Source organism: Ruditapes philippinarum, unplaced genomic scaffold (assembly GCF_026571515.1).
Source record: "Ruditapes philippinarum isolate M1 unplaced genomic scaffold, ASM2657151v2 ctg9_1_1_1_1, whole genome shotgun sequence".
NCBI classification, from domain to species: domain Eukaryota; kingdom Metazoa; phylum Mollusca; class Bivalvia; order Venerida; family Veneridae; genus Ruditapes; species Ruditapes philippinarum.
In genome coordinates, this window is record NW_026865571.1 from 261961 (window position 1) to 281664 (window position 19704).

The window sequence follows — 19704 nt, forward strand, 5'->3', positions numbered from 1 at the left end:
GTTGACTTTTTAAACATGTGAAGTCTCACAATCTCCAGTCGGAGCATCCCCCTTTGATACTAATAGTCAGATCAGATAGGAGAGTCTCACAATCTCCGTTTGAACTCTTCAGAAACAAGAAATTTCAAAAGAAACATATGCCACCTTTCTAGCCCTTGACTCACATTATTGGTAATTTTGTTACAGAAACTTGCCATAAATGTGTACAGGGAAGTGTTCAATTATGAAAAAAAGAAGAAAAATAATAAAGACTTTGTGATAAATAGTTTCAAGATAATGAGACATTTACGGTTTCTGTGACGTAGACCTTTGAACTTGTGACCCAAAATCAATAGGGGTCATCTAATAGTTATGACCAATCAATATTAGAAATATGAAGACTTTGTGATAAATAGCTTTCAAGATAATGAGCAGAAACCATACTAACATTCAAGAACCCTGTGACCTTGATGTTTGACAAAGTGACCCCAAAATCAATAGGGGTCATCTACTAGTTATGACTAATCAATATGTGAAATATGAAGACTTAAAGATGAATACGTTTCAGAATAATCAGCGGAAACCATTCAGACATTAAAAAGGCCCCTGTGACCAATCAGTATGAGAAATATTAATACTTTGTGATAAATAGTAACCAAGATAAAAAGCTCAAATCATATTACCATTCAAGGCCCCTGTGACCTTGACCTTTGACCTAGTGACCCCATAATCAATAGGGGTCATCTACTAGTTATGACCAATCAATATTTGAAATATGAAGACTTTGCGATAAATTGTAACCAAGATAATGAGCGAAAACCATTCTGACAATTGAGGCCCCTATGACCTTGACCTTTGACCTAATGACCAAAAATCATAAGGGGTCATCTACCAGTTATGAACAATCACTATGTGAAATATGAAGACTTTGTGACAAATATTTTTCAAGATAATCAGCGGAAACCATTCAGACATTAAAGGCCCCTGTGACCTTGACCTTTGACCTAGTAACCCCAAAATCAATAGGGGTCATCTACTAGTTATGACCAATCAGTATGAGAAATATTAATACTTTGTGATAAATAGTAACCAAGATAAAAAGCTCAAATCATATTACCATTCAAGGCCCCTGTGACCTTGACCTTTGACCTAGTGACCCCATAATCAATAGGGGTCATCTACTAGTTATGACCAATCAATATTTGAAATATGAAGACTTTGCGATAAATTGTAACCAAGATAATGAGCGAAAACCATTCTGACAATTGAGGCCCCTATGACCTTGACCTTTGACCTAATGACCAAAAATCATAAGGGGTCATCTACCAGTTATGAACAATCACTATGTGAAATATGAAGACTTTGTGACAAATATTTTTCAAGATAATCAGCAGAAACCATTCTGACATTTAAGGCCCCTGTGACCTTGACCTTTGACCTAGTAACCCCAAAATCAATAGGGGTCATCTACTAGTTATGACCAATCAATATGTGAAATATGAAGACATTGTGATAAATTGTAAGCAAGATAATGAGCGAGAAACCATTCTGACAATTGAAGCTCCTATGACCTTGACCTATTGACCCCAAAATCAATAGTGGTCATCTACTTGTTATGACCAATCACTATGTGAAATATGGCAACTTTGTGATGAAAACTTTTGAAGACACTCAACAGAACTCATCTTGACATTTAAGGCCACTGTGACCTTGACCTTTGACCTAGTAACCCCAAAATCAATAGGGGTTATCTACTAGTTATGACCAATCAATATGTAAAATATGAAGACTTATTGATGAATACTTTTCAAGATAATCAGCAGAAACCATTTTGACATTTAAGGCCTCTGTGACCTTGACCTTTGACATAGTGACCCCAAAATCAATAGGGGTCATTTACTAGTTATGACCAATCACTAAGTGAAATATGAATACTTTGTGATAAATAGTTTTCAAGATAATCAGCGGAAACCATGTGGTCTGCCGACAGACAGACCGACCGACCAACATTAGCAAAACAATATATCCCCTCTTCTTCGCAGGGGGGCATAATTATGGTCAATAAAATATCAATCCTACTGCAGTTCCCTGGATAATAAATCTAAATATTGTATGCTTATAATATTATGCATTATCAATATGACTAGGTGGTAAATATATAAAGCAATAAAAGGTATATAAATCAAAACAATTATAATTTAAAACAAGAATGTCCAAAATATATATGGATGCTCACTGATGTCACTTTGACATAAAAGTGAAAAATATGCCCTTACAATGATGTAAGGTAGCAAAATGTATTCTAAAGATCAATGACCTTGACTCAAGGGTAAAGGTCAGTGGAAGGTATCAGCACACCAAATATCTAAATCATCAGCCATTAACTTAAAGTGCTATGAAAAACAAGTGTGATGGAGGGAAGGTCAAACCGGCAACTACATGCAACATGTTTCACTGAAATCATATGAGGCACATGAAAAAAAAAAATATGTTTCTATAAAAATAAACTTATATATAACACTATCATATAAACTTTAAACATTAACAGTTTAACAAAATAAATCTGGTGAATATCTTTATGTATAATGTACATGTATATAATGTAAAATATCTAAAAATAAGCTTAACATAATCTTTGAAAATTATCCCTAAACAAAACCTTTAAGTGACATTATGCTTATTTTTGTTGTCAAGTTGAGCTACATACATGTACTTTAAAAAATCAACTTTTATAGTGGTCACTGACCAAAAATCGATAATGAAAAAATGTTTAGGATAAAACTAAAATACTAAAGACTCCCTCAGTCTATTTGTCAATTAAACATTAACAATACATTCTGAAAGATATTTATAGAATTTTCTGTGAGTCATGTGGGTTGTTGATTACACACATGAATTGATAAATTTGAGAAACAATTATGACAAAATCTAAATAAAATGCTTTTTTGTTATGCATCACTGTTTTCAAATAACATACTAGTATATGTAAAATTGCTAAAAATCATATTTTGTTTCTATAAAACTGACTATAAACTATTGAGTATTAGAGATATGCCACTGATAAACCTAATTGTTAAAGATTGTCGCGAAACCTTTAAGGATTACAAACTCTTATGAACTAGTAAATACAAATATGTTATACATCCTATGTTGTAATAAAGGTTGTAACCACACTTAAGTGAAATTTTTTATATGTACGGGTATATAATTATGCTTTTAAAACAATTTTCAAACATTGAAGAATATGTAAAATATGTACTGCAAATATTTCGTTGTCCACATTATATGTATTCATTAAGATATATGCATTCATTTCTTATTGAAAAATTTGACTTAGACTTAATAGAAAATAGATTTCTAATACCTCCCTTTATTAACATGAAACGTAAATTTGGTAATATCTTTACAATTAATGCTTTTTGGAAATTACAATATTGATAAATCTTCATTTGAGCTAAACCATAAACAATTTAAGTTACAGGATCTTTAAGGTTCAATCATAACAAGCAAATTCGTTGAATTTATATCCCCCGTCGAGTACTGGTTATTATTAACACAACAACTGAAGACATAAGGCTTTATTTATATATTAATCATGGCATAAACTGTAATATTCTTTGAACTTGAAGCCTTGTACCTTCAAACAAGAATTTTTTTTAAGTTTTCACTATTTACATATAAGGAAAATCTATGACCCCCTGGAGTGGGGCCAAATTTGACCCCAGGGCTAAAATTTGAACAATTTTTGTAGAGGACCTATAGGTTATATCATATACCAAATATCAAAGCTCTAGGCCTTGTACTTTCAGACAAGATTTTTTAATTTTGCATTTTTGAAACTCCTTTTCTGGCCCTGTGACCTACTTATGCAACAGACCGGAACCATTTGATCAACTTTGGCAGGGGACCACCCTAGGATCATTCCTGTAAAGTTTGGTTGCTGTGCAGTCATTTGTTTCTGAGGAGATGTTGTTTAAAGAAATTGCTGACGACGCACGACGACGGACGGTGGGGGATCACAATAGCTCACATAGATGTAAAAACATCTTAATCTCCAGACTTCATTGCCATTTTCAAGGCATCAAGAAGGGATCTCACAATTTTCAAATATTTTTAAATGTTATTGTAACAAATCATTTTAATTCTTCTTTAATAAAAACTAGAAATGTGTCCATAGGACACGGGTGCCCCCACCGCGCCACTGTTCTGTCAATCTTATGACTCTAGGTCAAATATTTTTTGAAAACTAAAAATCTTTTTACTAAGTAAAGGGCAAGAACTTTACAAATACTGAATAAATCCCCAAGCAAACCCCAAGTTGAAAATTGCAAATTTATACTACTGTAATTCAAGGGCAATAACTCGTAACAAAACTGAAAAAAATCCACATGCAAAGTCCCAGGTTCATAGCATCACAGTGAGGTGAATCATTATTCCTGTAATTTAGTGATGTTGATCATTATTCCTGTAAAGTTGGTCGATTCTAACTCAAGCACTCAAGGATCAAATAACAACATAATGAAACAGTTTTTACTAAGTCAAGGGAAATAACTCTACAAATACTGGATAAATCCACAAGCGAAACCCCAGGAACAAACTAAATATGCTGAGCAACTTTCCAATAAGGTTTAATGACCCTATGTCAAATCCTTTTTGAGTTACATGCGACACATGTTGAAAATTGCAAACATTTTCTAAGTCAAGGGCAATAACTCTAAAAATACTAAATAAATCCAGACGAAAATACCCAGGTGCACAACTACACATGCTGATCAACATTCCTGTAAAGTATCATGACTCTAGGTCAAATACTTTTTGAGTTACATGCGACACAAGTTGAAAATTACAAAATTTTACTAAGTCAAGGGCAATAACTCTAAAAATACTAAAAATATCCAGACGAAAATACCCAGGTGCACAACTACACATACTGATCAACATTCCTGTAAAGTTTCATGACTCTAGGTCAAATACTTTTTGAGTTACATGCGACACAAGTTGAAAATTACAAAATTTTACTAAGTCAAGGGCAATAACTCTTAAAATACTAAAAATATCCAGACGAAAATACCCAGGTGCACAACTTCACATGCTGATCAACATTCCCATAAAGTTTCGTTGAATTCCAGCCATTAGTTGCAGAGAACTACTCCGGAAACGAAATTCGGACAAAATTTTACTGAGTCAAGGGCAATAACTCTAAAAATACTAAAAATATCCAGACGAAAATACCCAGGTGCACAACTTCACATGCTGATCAACATTCCCATAAAGTTTCGTTGAATTCCAGCCATTAGTTGCAGAGAACTACTCCGGAAACGAAATTCGGACGGACGGACGGACGGAAGGACAACGCCAAAACTATATCCCCCTCCCGATTCCATCGGCGGGGGATAATAAAACCATAATTGCATCAGCTTTCTTTCAACAGTTTTAAAAAAAAAACAAACAAAAAACCAAACTATTTTTGGTATTATTTTATCTGTGATGTCATGAATCGCAAAAAATACCAATCTGATGCTCATTAGGATGGTTAATCCTTATGAAAAGAAACTGAGGGTTCGACCTCCCACAGACAAAAAACCCCAATGAACCTAGACTACACGATATGACAATGTCACAATGAGTACCCTATATGTTATTGCAAGACATTGACAATGGCCACTTTGTTCCCATTTTCTGAAACCATTCTTTTGGAATCACAATAAATATCTGTGTTTGTACATATTATACAGTGACAGTAGTCCTTTAGCACCAGCGGCCATTTTGTTCCAGAGGTCAAGGTCACATGAATGTGCACTGAGTGCCTTTTCAAGCGGTAACAGGAAAATCTTCTCTGATTCATAGGCTTCTGCTTGACAACCTTCTTTGTAAAGAGATTCTACCTCTGATGATGTCAACTTACACCTTAAAATATAAAAATAGTAACAAAGGTGAATAAAGAACTTCAATATTCATTAGATAATGTACTGGTATCATATATAGTCATAAACTTGTCATCATGCCATTTAAAGAATAAGGAAGCCTATACCAGGATACAACATTTTGATTACATAAACTTGCCTACATTTTTGTATTTTAAAAAAAACATCATCTCATGATATTCTTTGGACTTCAAAATAATTCTTTCACAAGGAATACCAATCAAGGAATCTTAAGAAAAAAAGTCCTTAAAACATGCTTGTCTCTGGGTATCTGGGATCTTCCTCCACAAGTAAAAGATAGAATGTAGTCATATGTCCATGCCTCTACATTTCACTGTTTTATTAGTCTAACAACAGACAGTGAGTCTGACTAATGGACAAGGGAAAATCTATATACACCCCGTCCCCCCATAGTGGAGTGGATGGAGGCATAAAAGTCTACGATAAACAATATATAATTATTCTTCATGACAATATAAACATACTTGTGGGTGTAAATAACCTATACCCATAATAGATTTTAGTCATATCTCTATATATCAAAGATATGATTATTTCTATATACATGTATCTCTTAAATATGTAATGGATAGAAAACTAGTTGTCTATATTGTATAGACAGACAACTCCACAAGATTTTCTATCGGACTTAGACCATGTGAAAACTCAGGAAAAAAACCTACTAAATACATGTTTTTAAGATTTAAACAGAAGAGCTTTCTTTGGGATCACCATTAAAATATATATGGCTGAAAGTTTATATTTATAAGTGGTGAGTCTCTTGATTCTTTATAATGATACATGTTTGGTAGTCAAGCAATTTCGGCATTTGATAAATTAATTGAAACAAAACTGTGAAATTATGTTCTAAATTTTCTTATTGGTTATGATTTTACGTAAGTTGGATTTTTTGACAACTTATTAATTACCAAACGTTTTTGTAATAGATTGAATGCTTACAGATATTATTTAGTGGTGAAATGGATTTGGATTCAGATTGAAGTCAGTTTTTACAATAAGGCAAGAAAATAGTGCATTGGCAGTATAACAATAGGCAGCGGTTAAGTGTTGTCTATTATAAGGATATGTGCAACTGAAATACTTTGCTGTAATTGGTCAATCTGTGGTCTATTAGAAATAATAATCAATACTTTATCAAGAACTCGACATTTGGTTTTCCGCCACTTAGATGACTCCTGTGGATGCCAAGTATACCAGGTGGTTCTAGGGAGCTTGCCGGAATGTTCACCTCCGATATGACCTCTTCAGTGATTGAATTAAATAGTTCTTCTATCACAGCTTCTTCCTTCATCTCGGATATGTTTATTTCTTCGACAGGTGTTGGTCCTACCAGGTTCTATAAAATATATAATACTGGAATATACAGTGTTGATCAGAAACTATTGTACTGTGCATAACATTGTTTAAAAAAGATATATGTTAAAATGAAACATTTACGAACTTGACAAAGCTACCCCTTACAGACAAAGATAACACTTATTTCAAGTCTTATATGTATGTTTGTCAGAAATAAATGTTTATTCTATTATAGTTATAACTTAAGTTTGCTCAAGAAAAAATTGTCCAGTGTATAGACAGATGTCACCAAACCATTACACTTGGACATGTGTCCAATATGTGTGAAGGAGATACTAAATTGTATGAACAGATGACAAAAACATGTGGTCAGATGACAAGAATGTATGGAATATGACAGGTAAGTAGAACATGCATACAAATGACAAGAATACATGGACCGATGACAACAGTGTATGAGAAAATAGCAAGTATGTATTGAAACATGACTGGAAAATGCAGACAGGTGACAAGAATATGTGAACAGATGAGCGGAACATGCAAATGACAGGACTATAGGAACAGATGAGTGAAACATGCATACAGGTGACAAGAATATGTGGACAGATGAGCGGAACATGCAAGTGACAAGACTATACCTAGGCACAGATGAGTGAAACATGCATTCAGGTGACAAGATGATCTGAACAGATGACTGAAGCATGCAGACAGATAGCAACACTGGTTAACAGATGAATGAAGCATGCAGACAGATAGCAACACTGGTTAACAGATGAATGAAGCATGCAGACAGATGACAAGAATGTGTGAACAGATGAATGAAGCATGCATACAGATAACAAGAATGCATGCAAACAGATAGCAAGAATTTGTTAACTGATGGCAGAAGCATGCAGCCAGATAGCAAGAATGTGTGAACAGATAACTGAAGCATGCAGAGAGATGACAAGAATGTGTGAACAGATGAATGAAGCATGCAGGCAGATAGCAAGAATGTGTGAACAGATGACTGAAGCATGCAGACAAATGACAAGAATGTGTCAACAGATGAATGAAGCATACAGGCAGATAGCAAGTATGTGTGAACAGACGAGTGGATTATGCAGACAGATAGCAATAATGTGTTAACAGATGGCAGAAGCATGCAGACAGATGACAAGAATGTGTGAACAGATGAATGAAGCATGCATACAGATAACAAGAATGCATGCAAACAGATAGCAAGAATTTGTTAACTGATGGCAGAAGCATGCAGCCAGATAGCAAGAATGTGTGAACAGATGACTGAAGCATGCAGAGAGATGACAAGAATGTGTGAACAGATGAATGAAGCAAGCAGGCAGATAGCAAGAATGTGTGAACAGATGGCTGAAGCATGCAGACAAATGACAAGAATGTGTCAACAGATGAATGAAGCATACAGGCAGATAGAAAGTATGTGTGAACAGACGAGTGGATTATGCAGACAGATAGCAAGAATGTGTTAACAGATGGCAGAAGCATGCAGACAGATGACAAGAATGTGTGAACATGCAGGCAGAAGCATGCAGACAGGTAGCAAGAATGTGTGAACAGATGACTGAAGCATGCAGACAGATGACAAGAATGTGTGAACTCATGACTGAAGCATGCAGACAGATATCAACACTGGTTAACAGATGGCAGAAGCATGCAGACAGATGACAAGAATATGTGAACAGATGAATGAAACATGCACACAGATAGCAAGAATTTAAGAACAGATGACTAAAGCATGTAGACAGATAGCAAGAATGTGTGAACACCAGAAAATAAAATACAAAAATGCAGAATTTTTAAAATGAAGGCCCCCAAAAGAAGGAAAACCCTTGCAAGCCAAAAAAAAAAATGGCAACAGTGGGCATCGGGTTGCATTTTGCGCGGGGGGTTTGCAGAAATCAAAACGAGGCAAAATAAAAGAGAAAGTTTGGGGGATAAATTAAAAAGGGAAATCCCATAACAAACAGAAAAGGCGCAAGGAAAACAAAGGAAAACCCCAAAACAAAAGTTAACAGTGATGAAAAAGAAAATAAAGAAGGGACGATTAAAAAACGGGGTTCGATGTTAACAATGGTGAAAAACAATAAAAATTGAAAAATTAAATAAACGAAAAATATTTAAACTGTTAGAGAAGGCAAAATGTTCCAGGAAAAGGGCCCAATGCAAAATTGTGAAAAGAAGAGAAATAACGTAGCAAAAAATTTTTAACTGTGAAGGGAAAAAAATGGGAAAAGTACTGGCATGAAAATACAAAATGTGAACCAATGGGAAAGTTAAAAAAGGTAACCCCAACAGAACATCGAAAACAAATTTAAAGGAAAATAAATCCCCCCCTGGAAAAATTTATAAAGTTGAAAAATACAAAAATGGTCCCCCTTTAAAAAAAAAGCGGCTTTTTTTAAAATTTGGGGCTTCAAGAAAAAAAATTTTCCAAAAAAGGAATCGGGGAAAATCCTTATTTTTAAATTTGCTTTTTATAACTTTTTTAATTATTATTTAAAAAATTTTTTTATAATTTTGGGAAAATACCTGGCACGGGGAAAAAAGTTTTGAAAATCTTTAAAAAAAAAGGGTGGTAAAGAAAAAAAAAAAAAACCCTTGATTTTAAAGCCTTTAAAAAAAATTAAAGGGGGGGGAAAAAATTTGAGAAAATTTTTTAAGGGGAATTTAGTACTAGAAAAAAAGGCTTTATTTTCCCCCTAAAAATAATTTTTTCAAAAAAAAAAAAACTATGCCAAAAAAGATTTTATTTTTTTTGACAAAGCATAAATAAGATTTACTTTTAAAATTTAAAAGTAAAAAATTAACCCTTAAAAATAAAGGAATGGGGAATTTAAATTTTTTAAGTTTTTTAAAATTTTCCCCAAAATTTTATAAAAGGTTTTAAATTTTTTTTAAAAAAAAAAACGGTGAAACAAGGAAATCTTGCGTAACAGAAAGGGGAAAAAAAATGACGCAAAATTAGTAAAATTTTTCAAAAGCAAAAACCAAAGGGGGAAAGGCTAAGTGGATTTAAACCCATACCGTTTTTCCCCCAAAAGTTCACAAAAGGGGCTTTTGCCAAAAAAATTGCAAGGGAGTTAATGTTTCCCCCGGGTCCCTTTTTTGAAAAGGGGCCCTAAAATTCAAAACAAAACCAGTGAATATTTGGCGGGTTTCAAAACACATCAATCCAAATGTGAAACCTATAGCACAAAGAAATAGAAGAAACACCATTTCATTTAAGAGGAAAAGTAGAAAAAGAAATTAAAACCTCGTTAGAAAATGATATTATTGAAGTAGTTATAAATGAGCCTACACCTTGGGTTTCACCAATTGTCACACCTCCAAAACAAAATGGCGATGTAAGACTCTGTGTTGATATGAGAGAGGCCAATAAAGCCATAGAAAGGGAAAGAAATCAAATGCCGACGATAGATGAACTAATTTATGATATGAATGGAGCAAAAATATTCAGCAAGCTTGACCTCAAAGCCGGGTACAATCAGCTTGTCTTACAAGAAGAATCGCGGTATATCACAACATTTGCTACACACATGGGACTTTATCGGTATAAACGTTTGAATTTTGGGACAAATTCTGCTAGTGAGGTATTTCAAAAGACCATAAGTGAAGTAATACAGGGTATAGAGGGATCTAAAAATATTTCGGATGATATTATTGTATACGCAAAAATCAAAGTGATCACGATAAAGCATTAGATAAAGTTTTCCGGGCTATACACGAAAGTGGCATGACATTAAACAGATCTAAATGTGAGTTCAATAAAAAAGAAATCACTTTTTTTGGAGTAGTATTCGGGCAAAATGGAATGTCACCTTCACCTCAGAAGGTAGAGGCAGTCAAACAAATGCTGGAGCCTACAAATGTGACGGAAATGAGAAGTTTTCTGGGAATGACGTCATATTCGTCACGGTTTATACGAAACTACGCGACAATCTCTGAACCGTTACGACGTCTTACAAGAAATGACACTCAATGGGAATGGGGCAGTGAGCAACAAGCAGCATTCGAGAAATTAAAAAGTGAACTGAGCAGTGAAACTGTCATGGCATACTTCAATCCGAGCAAAGACATTGAAGTAATAACAGATGGATCACCTGTGGGAGTCTCGGGAATACTCACACAAAAAGGCAAGGTGGTGGCTTATGCATCTCAATCTTTAACACAGGTGGAAACGAGGTACAGTCAGACAGAACGAGAAGCACTGGCTTTGGTATGGTCATGCGAACATTTTGCGATGTATCTAAAGGGAGCACCAACATTCACATGCATTACAGATTGCATGCTGTTAACTAAAATTTGGGAAAAGAAACAACCACCACTAAGAATGGAACGTTGGGGATTGCGACTTCAACCGTTCAAAATGAAAATAGAGTATAGGTCAGGGAAAGATAATCCCTCAGACTTTATGTCCCGTCATCCATTAAAATATAAGGAAGAACGAAATATAGCAGAGGAATACGTGTCATTTGTCGCAGAACAATCATTACCAGATGCAATGACAATAGATGAGGTAAAAATGGAATCAATGAAAGATAAGACAATGCAAAAGGCAGTCGAATTTACAAAGAATGGTAAATGGTATGAATTGAAAACACTGAATGACCCAGAAATAGACAAAGAAGAATTATCATCTTTTCGTAATATAAAGGACGAATTGACTGTGTATAATGAAACATTATTGATGAAAAATGATAAACTAGTGATTCCCAAATCACTCCGTGAAAAAGCAATAAAACTAGGACATGAAGGTCACCAAGGAATTGTGAAGACAAAAAGTTACATAAGATCGAAAGTATATTTTCCAAACATGAATTCTGAAATCGAAGCTGTAATTCAAAAGTGTTTAGCATGTCAATCAAATTCAAATGAACAAAGACCGCGTGAACCTTTGAGAATGAGTGAATTGCCGTCGGGACCTTGGCTCAATATAAGCGCTGACTTTGTGGTCCGTTAGAAAACGGGGACTATTTACTTGTGGTAATAGACGAGTATTCGAGATATCCGTTAGTTGAAATAATAAAAAATATTTCAGCAAACACAGTTATACCGGTGTTCGACAAGATTGTATCAATGTTTGCTATACTGAAAGTGATAAAAACCTACAATGGGTCTCCATTTCAAAGTAAAGCATTTGCTGACTTCATGAAATTTTACGGCATAATTCATCGGAAAATCACACCGAGATGGCCAAGAGCAAATGCCCAAGCAGAATCCTTCAATAAACCACTGATGAAGAGTGTAAAATCTTCATTTATTGAGGCGCGAAACTACAAACAAGGACTGTATGATTTCTTTAGACAATACCAAGCGACACCACACGTATCGACTGGTTATACGCCATTCAAGTTAATGTTTGGTAGAGATCCGACGACTCGAATGCCAAACATCGGTCATGGTAAAAGTGGAAATCTTCAAACGAGAGAAATAGCGCAACAGAACGACGACTTTTCGAAAATGAAAGCAAAACGTTATGAAGACGAACGGATACATGCAAGGGACAGATCAATTAACGAAGGGAATCGTGTGTTAGTAAGAAATGAAGCCAGAACAAAATCTGATTCAATATACAAACCTACACCATATACAGTTATTGACAGAAAAGGGACAATGATAAGTGTTAGGAACGATGCTGGTCATTGTATGACTCGAAATTCGTCAGTTATGAAAACTGTTGATCCTGGAATTGTCGGGAACGAACCGGAAACATCTGAAAACAACCTCGATGAAGGGGAGATAATAGGAAATGAACAGAATTCACACGCGATTCCGCAATCGGGATTTGCGAGGACAAGGCCAACACGTGACAGACCTCCTCCGCCATACTTAAAAGATTATGTGCCGCGTTAACAGAGCGTGTATTTTAAAAGAAAGTGAATTGGCCATAATAATGCCAATCGTATGTGTTTTATTCCATTGTACATCATGGATATATATGTGTTTGATTAAATTTAGAATTATCAAAGTAATTATTATATTCGAGAACATGAATAATTAATTAAGTTAATAAATATATAATACCCAAATAGCGAATTATATAATGAATGAATGTTTGACAATACACACATATAGTGGAGCATACTGGAATATCCCATCTGGAGTTTATTATAGGGTTTATATTACTAAATGCTTTTATATCAAACTCAAGGATATCAAATAAAAAAATATAACTAATGTGTTTAATTAATTGTGATGTTGGAGAGACAAGGAAATTATCCATGTTTGTAAAGTGTAATATGTCTGATATTGCTCATGTAGTAGAAAAGTTTCATTGACTAACGTTATTCATTGGTAATAAAGCTGTAGTAAAACTGACCTACAAACGGTTGGAATTCGGACAGTTCCCAGTTTTCCTCATGATTAATTGCTTTATAACAGACCATGTGGAATAAGGAATGCTGATATAAACAAACTTGGACAATTACAGTTAGAAGCTGAATTTGTGTTCCATCTGTAGAAACATTATATACAATGTACATGTTTATGATTTTGGTTATTTGAATATGTATTGTATTTAGAACTAAAAAAATCATTAATTAAAAAATAATATTGATTTGATAATATTTACAATAATAAATTTATACAAGAGCGATCAGTAATCACATGTGTCGCCTCATGATGGCCAATTTCATTTTGGGACAAATTTTGTGACAGACAGACGGACAGTGCACAACTAGACTTGGTACTGATCATTCCTGTAAAGTTTGGATAAAATTGCACCAGTAGTTTATGAGGAGTAGTCTGGACAAGCTTTTGCGTATCTGGCAACACACAGAAAAAAAACACCTTTTTATCAAAGGGCCATAACTTGGCCAAAAATCATTCAACCGGAAAACCCGTGCAATATGCGCAAGTACTTGAGCTACAGATCGATCCTGTAAAGTTTCATTGAAATTGCATTAGTGGTATAAGAGAAGTAGTCCGGACAAACCTTAAAAAATAAAAATTATAAAAGGGCCATAACTCAAACAAAAATCATTGAACCGGAAAATGCTGACAATATGCACAACTAGACTTGGTACTGATCATTCCTGTAAAGTTTGGATGAATTTGCACCAGTAGTTTATGAGGAGAAGTCCGGACAAGCTTCTGTGTATCTGGCAACACACAGAAAAAGAAACCTTTTTATCAAAGGGCCATAACTCGGCCAAAAATCATTCAACCGGAAAACCCGTGCAATATGCGCAAGGACTTGAGCTACAGATCAATCCTGTAAAGTTTCATTGAAATTGCATTAGTGGTATAAGAGAAGTAGTCCGGACAAACTTTAAAATTAAAAATTATTAAAGGGCCATAACTCTAACAAAAATCATTGAACCGGAAAATGCTGACAATATGCACAACTAGACTTGGTACTGATCATTCCTGTAAAGTTTGGATGAAATTGCACCAGTAGTTTATGAGGAGTAGTCCGGACAAGTTTTGTGACGGACGCACGGACAGACAGACAGACAGACAGACAGACGGACAGACAGACGACGGAGAAGTGATCCCTATATGTCGCCACTACTCCGTAGAGGTGACACAATAAGATGATGTTTCAATCTAAGAAGAGGAGGGATGTTAAATATCCTTAATTACTGTAGTCTGCTATTTATAACTATATTGCATGATGGGAAAAAGAAGTACTGAACTTCCGGTCAAGATATAACATGGCTTTCTAAATAAACGTAGTAACAATCAAATGTGTTTCTTATAATATCTATACCCTGGACATAACACAGAGTAAATTAATAAAAGACTTAACTAGAACTCCGCGAGTCGGATGTGTCGCCTTGTGAACGATGTAGTTTAGGAGAAATGGCCAGGACAAAAATGAAATATGAAAAATAACAAAGGGCAATAACTAAAAAAATAATAAGTGCAGAGCAGCAGTTTCTGTGCACTGCACTTCTTATCAATCAGATCTTTCATTCTATGATGTTTCAAGTCCATAGCTTTCATACTTGAGGAGAAATGACCAGGACAAAAATAAAGTAAGAAAATCAACAAAGGGCAATAACTCAAAAAATAAGAAATGCAGAGTAACAGTTCTTATGCACTGCATTTTTTCTTAATGAGATCTATCATCCTATGAAGTTTCAAGTCCTTAACTTTTATACTTTCGGAGAAATGGCCTGGACAAAAATTAAGTATGAAAATTAACAAAGGGCCATAACTCAAAAATTAAGAAATGCAGAGTACCGATTCTTGTGCACTGCACTTCTTCTTAATGAGATCTATCATCCTATGAAGTTTCAAGTCCATAGCTTTTTTAGTTGAAGAGAAATGGCCCGGACAAAATTAAAGAATGAAAATAAACAAAGGGCAATAACTCAAAAAATAAGAAATGCAGAGTACCTGTTTTTGTGCACTGCACTTCTTCTTAATGAGACCTATCATCCTATGGAGTTTCAAGTCCATGGCTTTTATACATTAGGAGAAATGGCCCAGACAAAAATAAAGTATGAAAATTAACAAAGGGCAATAACTCAAAAATTAGGAAGTGCAGAGTACCGGTTCTTGTGCACTGCACTTCTTCTTAATGAGATCTATCATCCTATGAAGTTTCAAGTCCATAGCTTTTTTAGTTGAAGAGAAATGGCCCGGACAAAATTAAAGTATGAAAATTAACAAAGGGCAATAACTCAAAAAATAAGAAATGCAAAGTACCGGTCCTTGTGCACTGCACTTCTGGTTATTGAAAGAAGCATGCATACCAAGTTTGAAGTCAATCAGACTTATAGTGACTGAGTTATGCTCCGGACAAGCTTAAGGGGACGCCGACAACGACGCCGCCGACACAGACGCCGCCGACAAAGTAACCCCTATATGTCACCTTTTCAAGGCGACACAAAAATAAACTACATTGTATATCAAACTTTAATTACTTGTAAGAGTTTTATTATTAGCTTTAACTACAAAGATATTTAAAGATTAATTTATCAGTGAACACTTCAATATATTAAAAGCGAAAAGTAATAATTTAGCGCATGATGTTGTGGGGTTCTTTGGGTTTTTTTTTTTCTCCTACAGCAAGATAAATGTTCCTGGTTACCTCTCTAAAAAAATTACTAGCAGAAGTTATTTTTATTGTACTCTATTTACATCATAACAAACAGAAATTTCAAACAAGATTGTCCCCCAAGCAAACTTTTTTCTTCTACAAAGGCGCGAAAATTCCCTGCTGTTACTTAAATATCTATTTCAATTATATAACCTTTACAAGTTAGCTTTTGAACATTGTAAACTAGCTAATATTGCATTTCATTAATTCAACACAATAAAATATGGTTTGATATTTATTAATTTGATTGTAAGATTGTGAGGATTGAGTTACCATTTCTTCCACTTTATTAACTATATGACTGTATATTATTTTTTTGAAGACAAAGTGGTATATATTTAACATGTAGCATGATTCAAAGATTTTATTTACTTTTTCTTAACTATTTTAAAATGAGTTTCCTACGGTAACATACAACCCATATTGTTTGCATAAATACCAGAGACACTATACCAGTATGTCTCTGTAAATACTTTCTGGTAATGTGTACAAATATATGAGTTTAATTCATGTAGAAAGTATTCTAGCAAAGATACTCTACTAGCGAATACAGCTTTGCAAAAATACCTGTGTGTTTTTCATCAATCATTTTCTTTCTTTCTTGACAAGAACCATAACAGTTGTTTACATGGAATTATAAACTATGTTAAGATTCATTCTCCAGCCGAGACCGACCTATTTACCCTGGCTTTTGTGTCAGATATATGAACAAATCTCATTGGCTATTACAATCAAATTCACATTTTCATTGGCTCTTGATGCTTAGAAGTAAGCATAGCCAAATGTTTTCATGTTTTCCTCCTAAACTACGCCTGCACTTGAAATTCTGAGAGGGATATTTGGATTGACATCTGGGGCTAATTATCCTCTCTCTCTCTGTAAGTTTCTTTAGTGTTTATTTTTCAACTAACTATGATTTTCAAACCATTGCATCAGTTACTTAGAATAGGCAGAATTATTTTTGCATAAAATTTATGTCTTACAATATGATACAAATTACTGATTCTTGTCATGACTTATAACTAGAGCTTTCACTAAAGGTGATTTTTACCCCCACAAACAACATGTCTTTTTGAAAAATAAGTGCTCTAACACAACCTAAAATTTATGATGTTTCGTCTGTGTACAAATAATTACCAGAAACCATTTTTCTATTTTTAGTAACAGTGACCTAGACCTTAAACCTTAGGGGGTCCAAAACACTCTAAAGGTCTCTTCATATTAAATTAGCTTGCTAAATGCCAAGTTTTATCACAATATCTCATTCCTAACTCTAGTTATCATCTGAAAACCATGATAGTTAGGCTTATTAGTTTTAGTTCAGCAGAGTTAAGGTTTTATACAATCTCAAACAATGTATAAATTCATTACACTGCATTCAACAATAAATACATGTATAATTATGTAGTTTTAGATACATATAAATACTATTACACCAGAAATCCATAGTTTCTCCTGTTATGCAAGCAGTTCTGGCAAATAATATGATTGTTTAAGCCTTTTTTCCAAATTAGTTTTTTGAACGACTTAAAAATATTTTAAACTACCGGGGTAATTATCTCTCCTGGATTTAGAACTGGCTACCTTGAAAGATCAGCTATCTGAAATATACAGTTTGTGCTACCGTTCTACTGACTACTGATTCTAAGAAATTATTCAGGATAATCATTTTTGATAATCTTACACTCAATCATTTATATTTCATTTACTGAAGATACGTTTCAAAACAGGTATAAACTCTCTTTGCACACAGCAGTGTTAATAACTGGTAATCTGACTCATTTATATGTACAATATGAATATATACCTTTTTTTATACTTTAGCCCTTTAACCTGGTGAATTTGTAAAATGGATTTGCAAGTTTTAAATTTGTAACAGCTGTCTATTCAGGTCAGTAATTGTGTGAGGGTTGGTCATGAGTAGTAAATGATTAAGTGATCTTGACCACTAAAAGCTTAATTGTTCAACCAATAAATAGATAACTGGTAAGATTTGGTGTTGAGGTTGGTCATAAGTAGAGGACCCCTATTGATTTTGAAGCCAATAAGGTCAATGACCTTGACCACTGACCACTTGTCTGAACAATAACTATAGAGCACTTTGGCCTACAGTCCTCAGGATTAAATATGGAGGTTAGTAGATGATCTTTAGGTCATTGGTTCAAAGGTCACAGTAACACTATGCAAATTCTTTTTCAATAATAATTCTAGGTTTATAAAACTTTTAGGTACAATGACCTGTATGATACCCCTATTAATTTTGAGGCCATTAGGTCACAGTGGCACATAAAATACTTGTCTTATCAAAAATGAAATTAATATTATTATGTATAAGTATGTTAATATGCCACCGAGACAGAAATTAAATGGGGGCCAGATTTAGTGTCCTATGATAACACTTCTAATTTTCTTTAAAAATGTTACTTTTTTTCCCTGTAGTTTGATAATAAATCATCTGAACTTACATATGATATTCAAAATTTGTAACTGTAAACTTACAATTTAATCATGAAGAAAAATAATATCAAAACTCTTACTATCAACTTGGCTGTTTGATATACATTTGTGATTGAAATTTTCAAATATATAGGTGATTTCATAATCGGATACCGACGGCCAAATCATTAACATTGATCAGTTATGTTATATGTTAATCAATGTGGGTATCCGACTCTGATAATATCAGCACACAAACAGTGAAGGTGCTGACCAGTTTGTTTTAAAATCAAGTGTCACTTTAGTAATATTTAAATGAAGATTTTAAAAATCTTTGATGAAATGTCTAAAAAGATTACACTTTTTAAAAACAAGAGCGATCAGTAATCACATGTGTCGCCTCATAATGGCCAATTTCATGTTGGGACAAATTTTGTGACAGACGGACAGACAGACGTGCACAACTAGCCTTGGTACTGATCAATCATGTAAAGTTTGGATAAAATTGCACCAGTAGCTTATGAGGAGTAGTCCGGACAAGCTTTTGGGTATCTGGCAACACACAGAAAAAAACACCTTTTTATCAAAGGGCCATAACTCCGCCAAAAATCATTCAACCGGAAAACCCTTGCAATATGCGCAAGGACTTGATCTACAGATCAATCCTGTAAAGTTTCATTGAAATTGCATTAGTGGTATAAGAGAACTAGTCCGGACAAACTTTAAAAATAAAAATTATTAAAGGGCCATAACTCTGACAAAAATCATTGAACCGAAAAATGCTGACAATATGCACAACTAGACTTGATACTGATTATTCCTGTAAAGTTTGGATGAAATTGCACCAGTAGTTTATGAGGGGTAGTCCGGACAAGTTTTGTGACGGACGGACAGACAGACGGACAGACAGACGGACAGACAGACGACGGAGAAGTGATCCCTATATGTCGCCACTACTCCGTAGAGGCGACCCAAAAATTG

General features: G+C 34.3%; 2 protein-coding genes across 2 annotated transcripts in view; one reads left to right on the forward strand and one right to left on the reverse strand.

Annotated features, from left to right (window-relative positions):
• Nucleotides 1–19704, forward strand: part of LOC132729592 (innexin unc-9-like) — a 33009-nt gene that overhangs the window by 8889 nt on the left and 4416 nt on the right. The window lies entirely within an intron of this gene.
• The window catches only part of LOC132729596 (uridine diphosphate glucose pyrophosphatase NUDT22-like), a 29900-nt gene continuing 10790 nt past the window's right edge, over nucleotides 595–19704 (reverse strand). The window contains exons 3-4 of the mRNA XM_060715379.1: nucleotides 7055–7260; nucleotides 595–5886 (exon numbers count right to left, since the gene is read on the reverse strand). Of these exons, the coding sequence (XP_060571362.1) occupies nucleotides 5679–5886; nucleotides 7055–7260 (414 nt within the window). The 3' untranslated portion in view covers nucleotides 595–5678. The remainder of the gene's footprint in view (nucleotides 5887–7054; nucleotides 7261–19704) is intronic.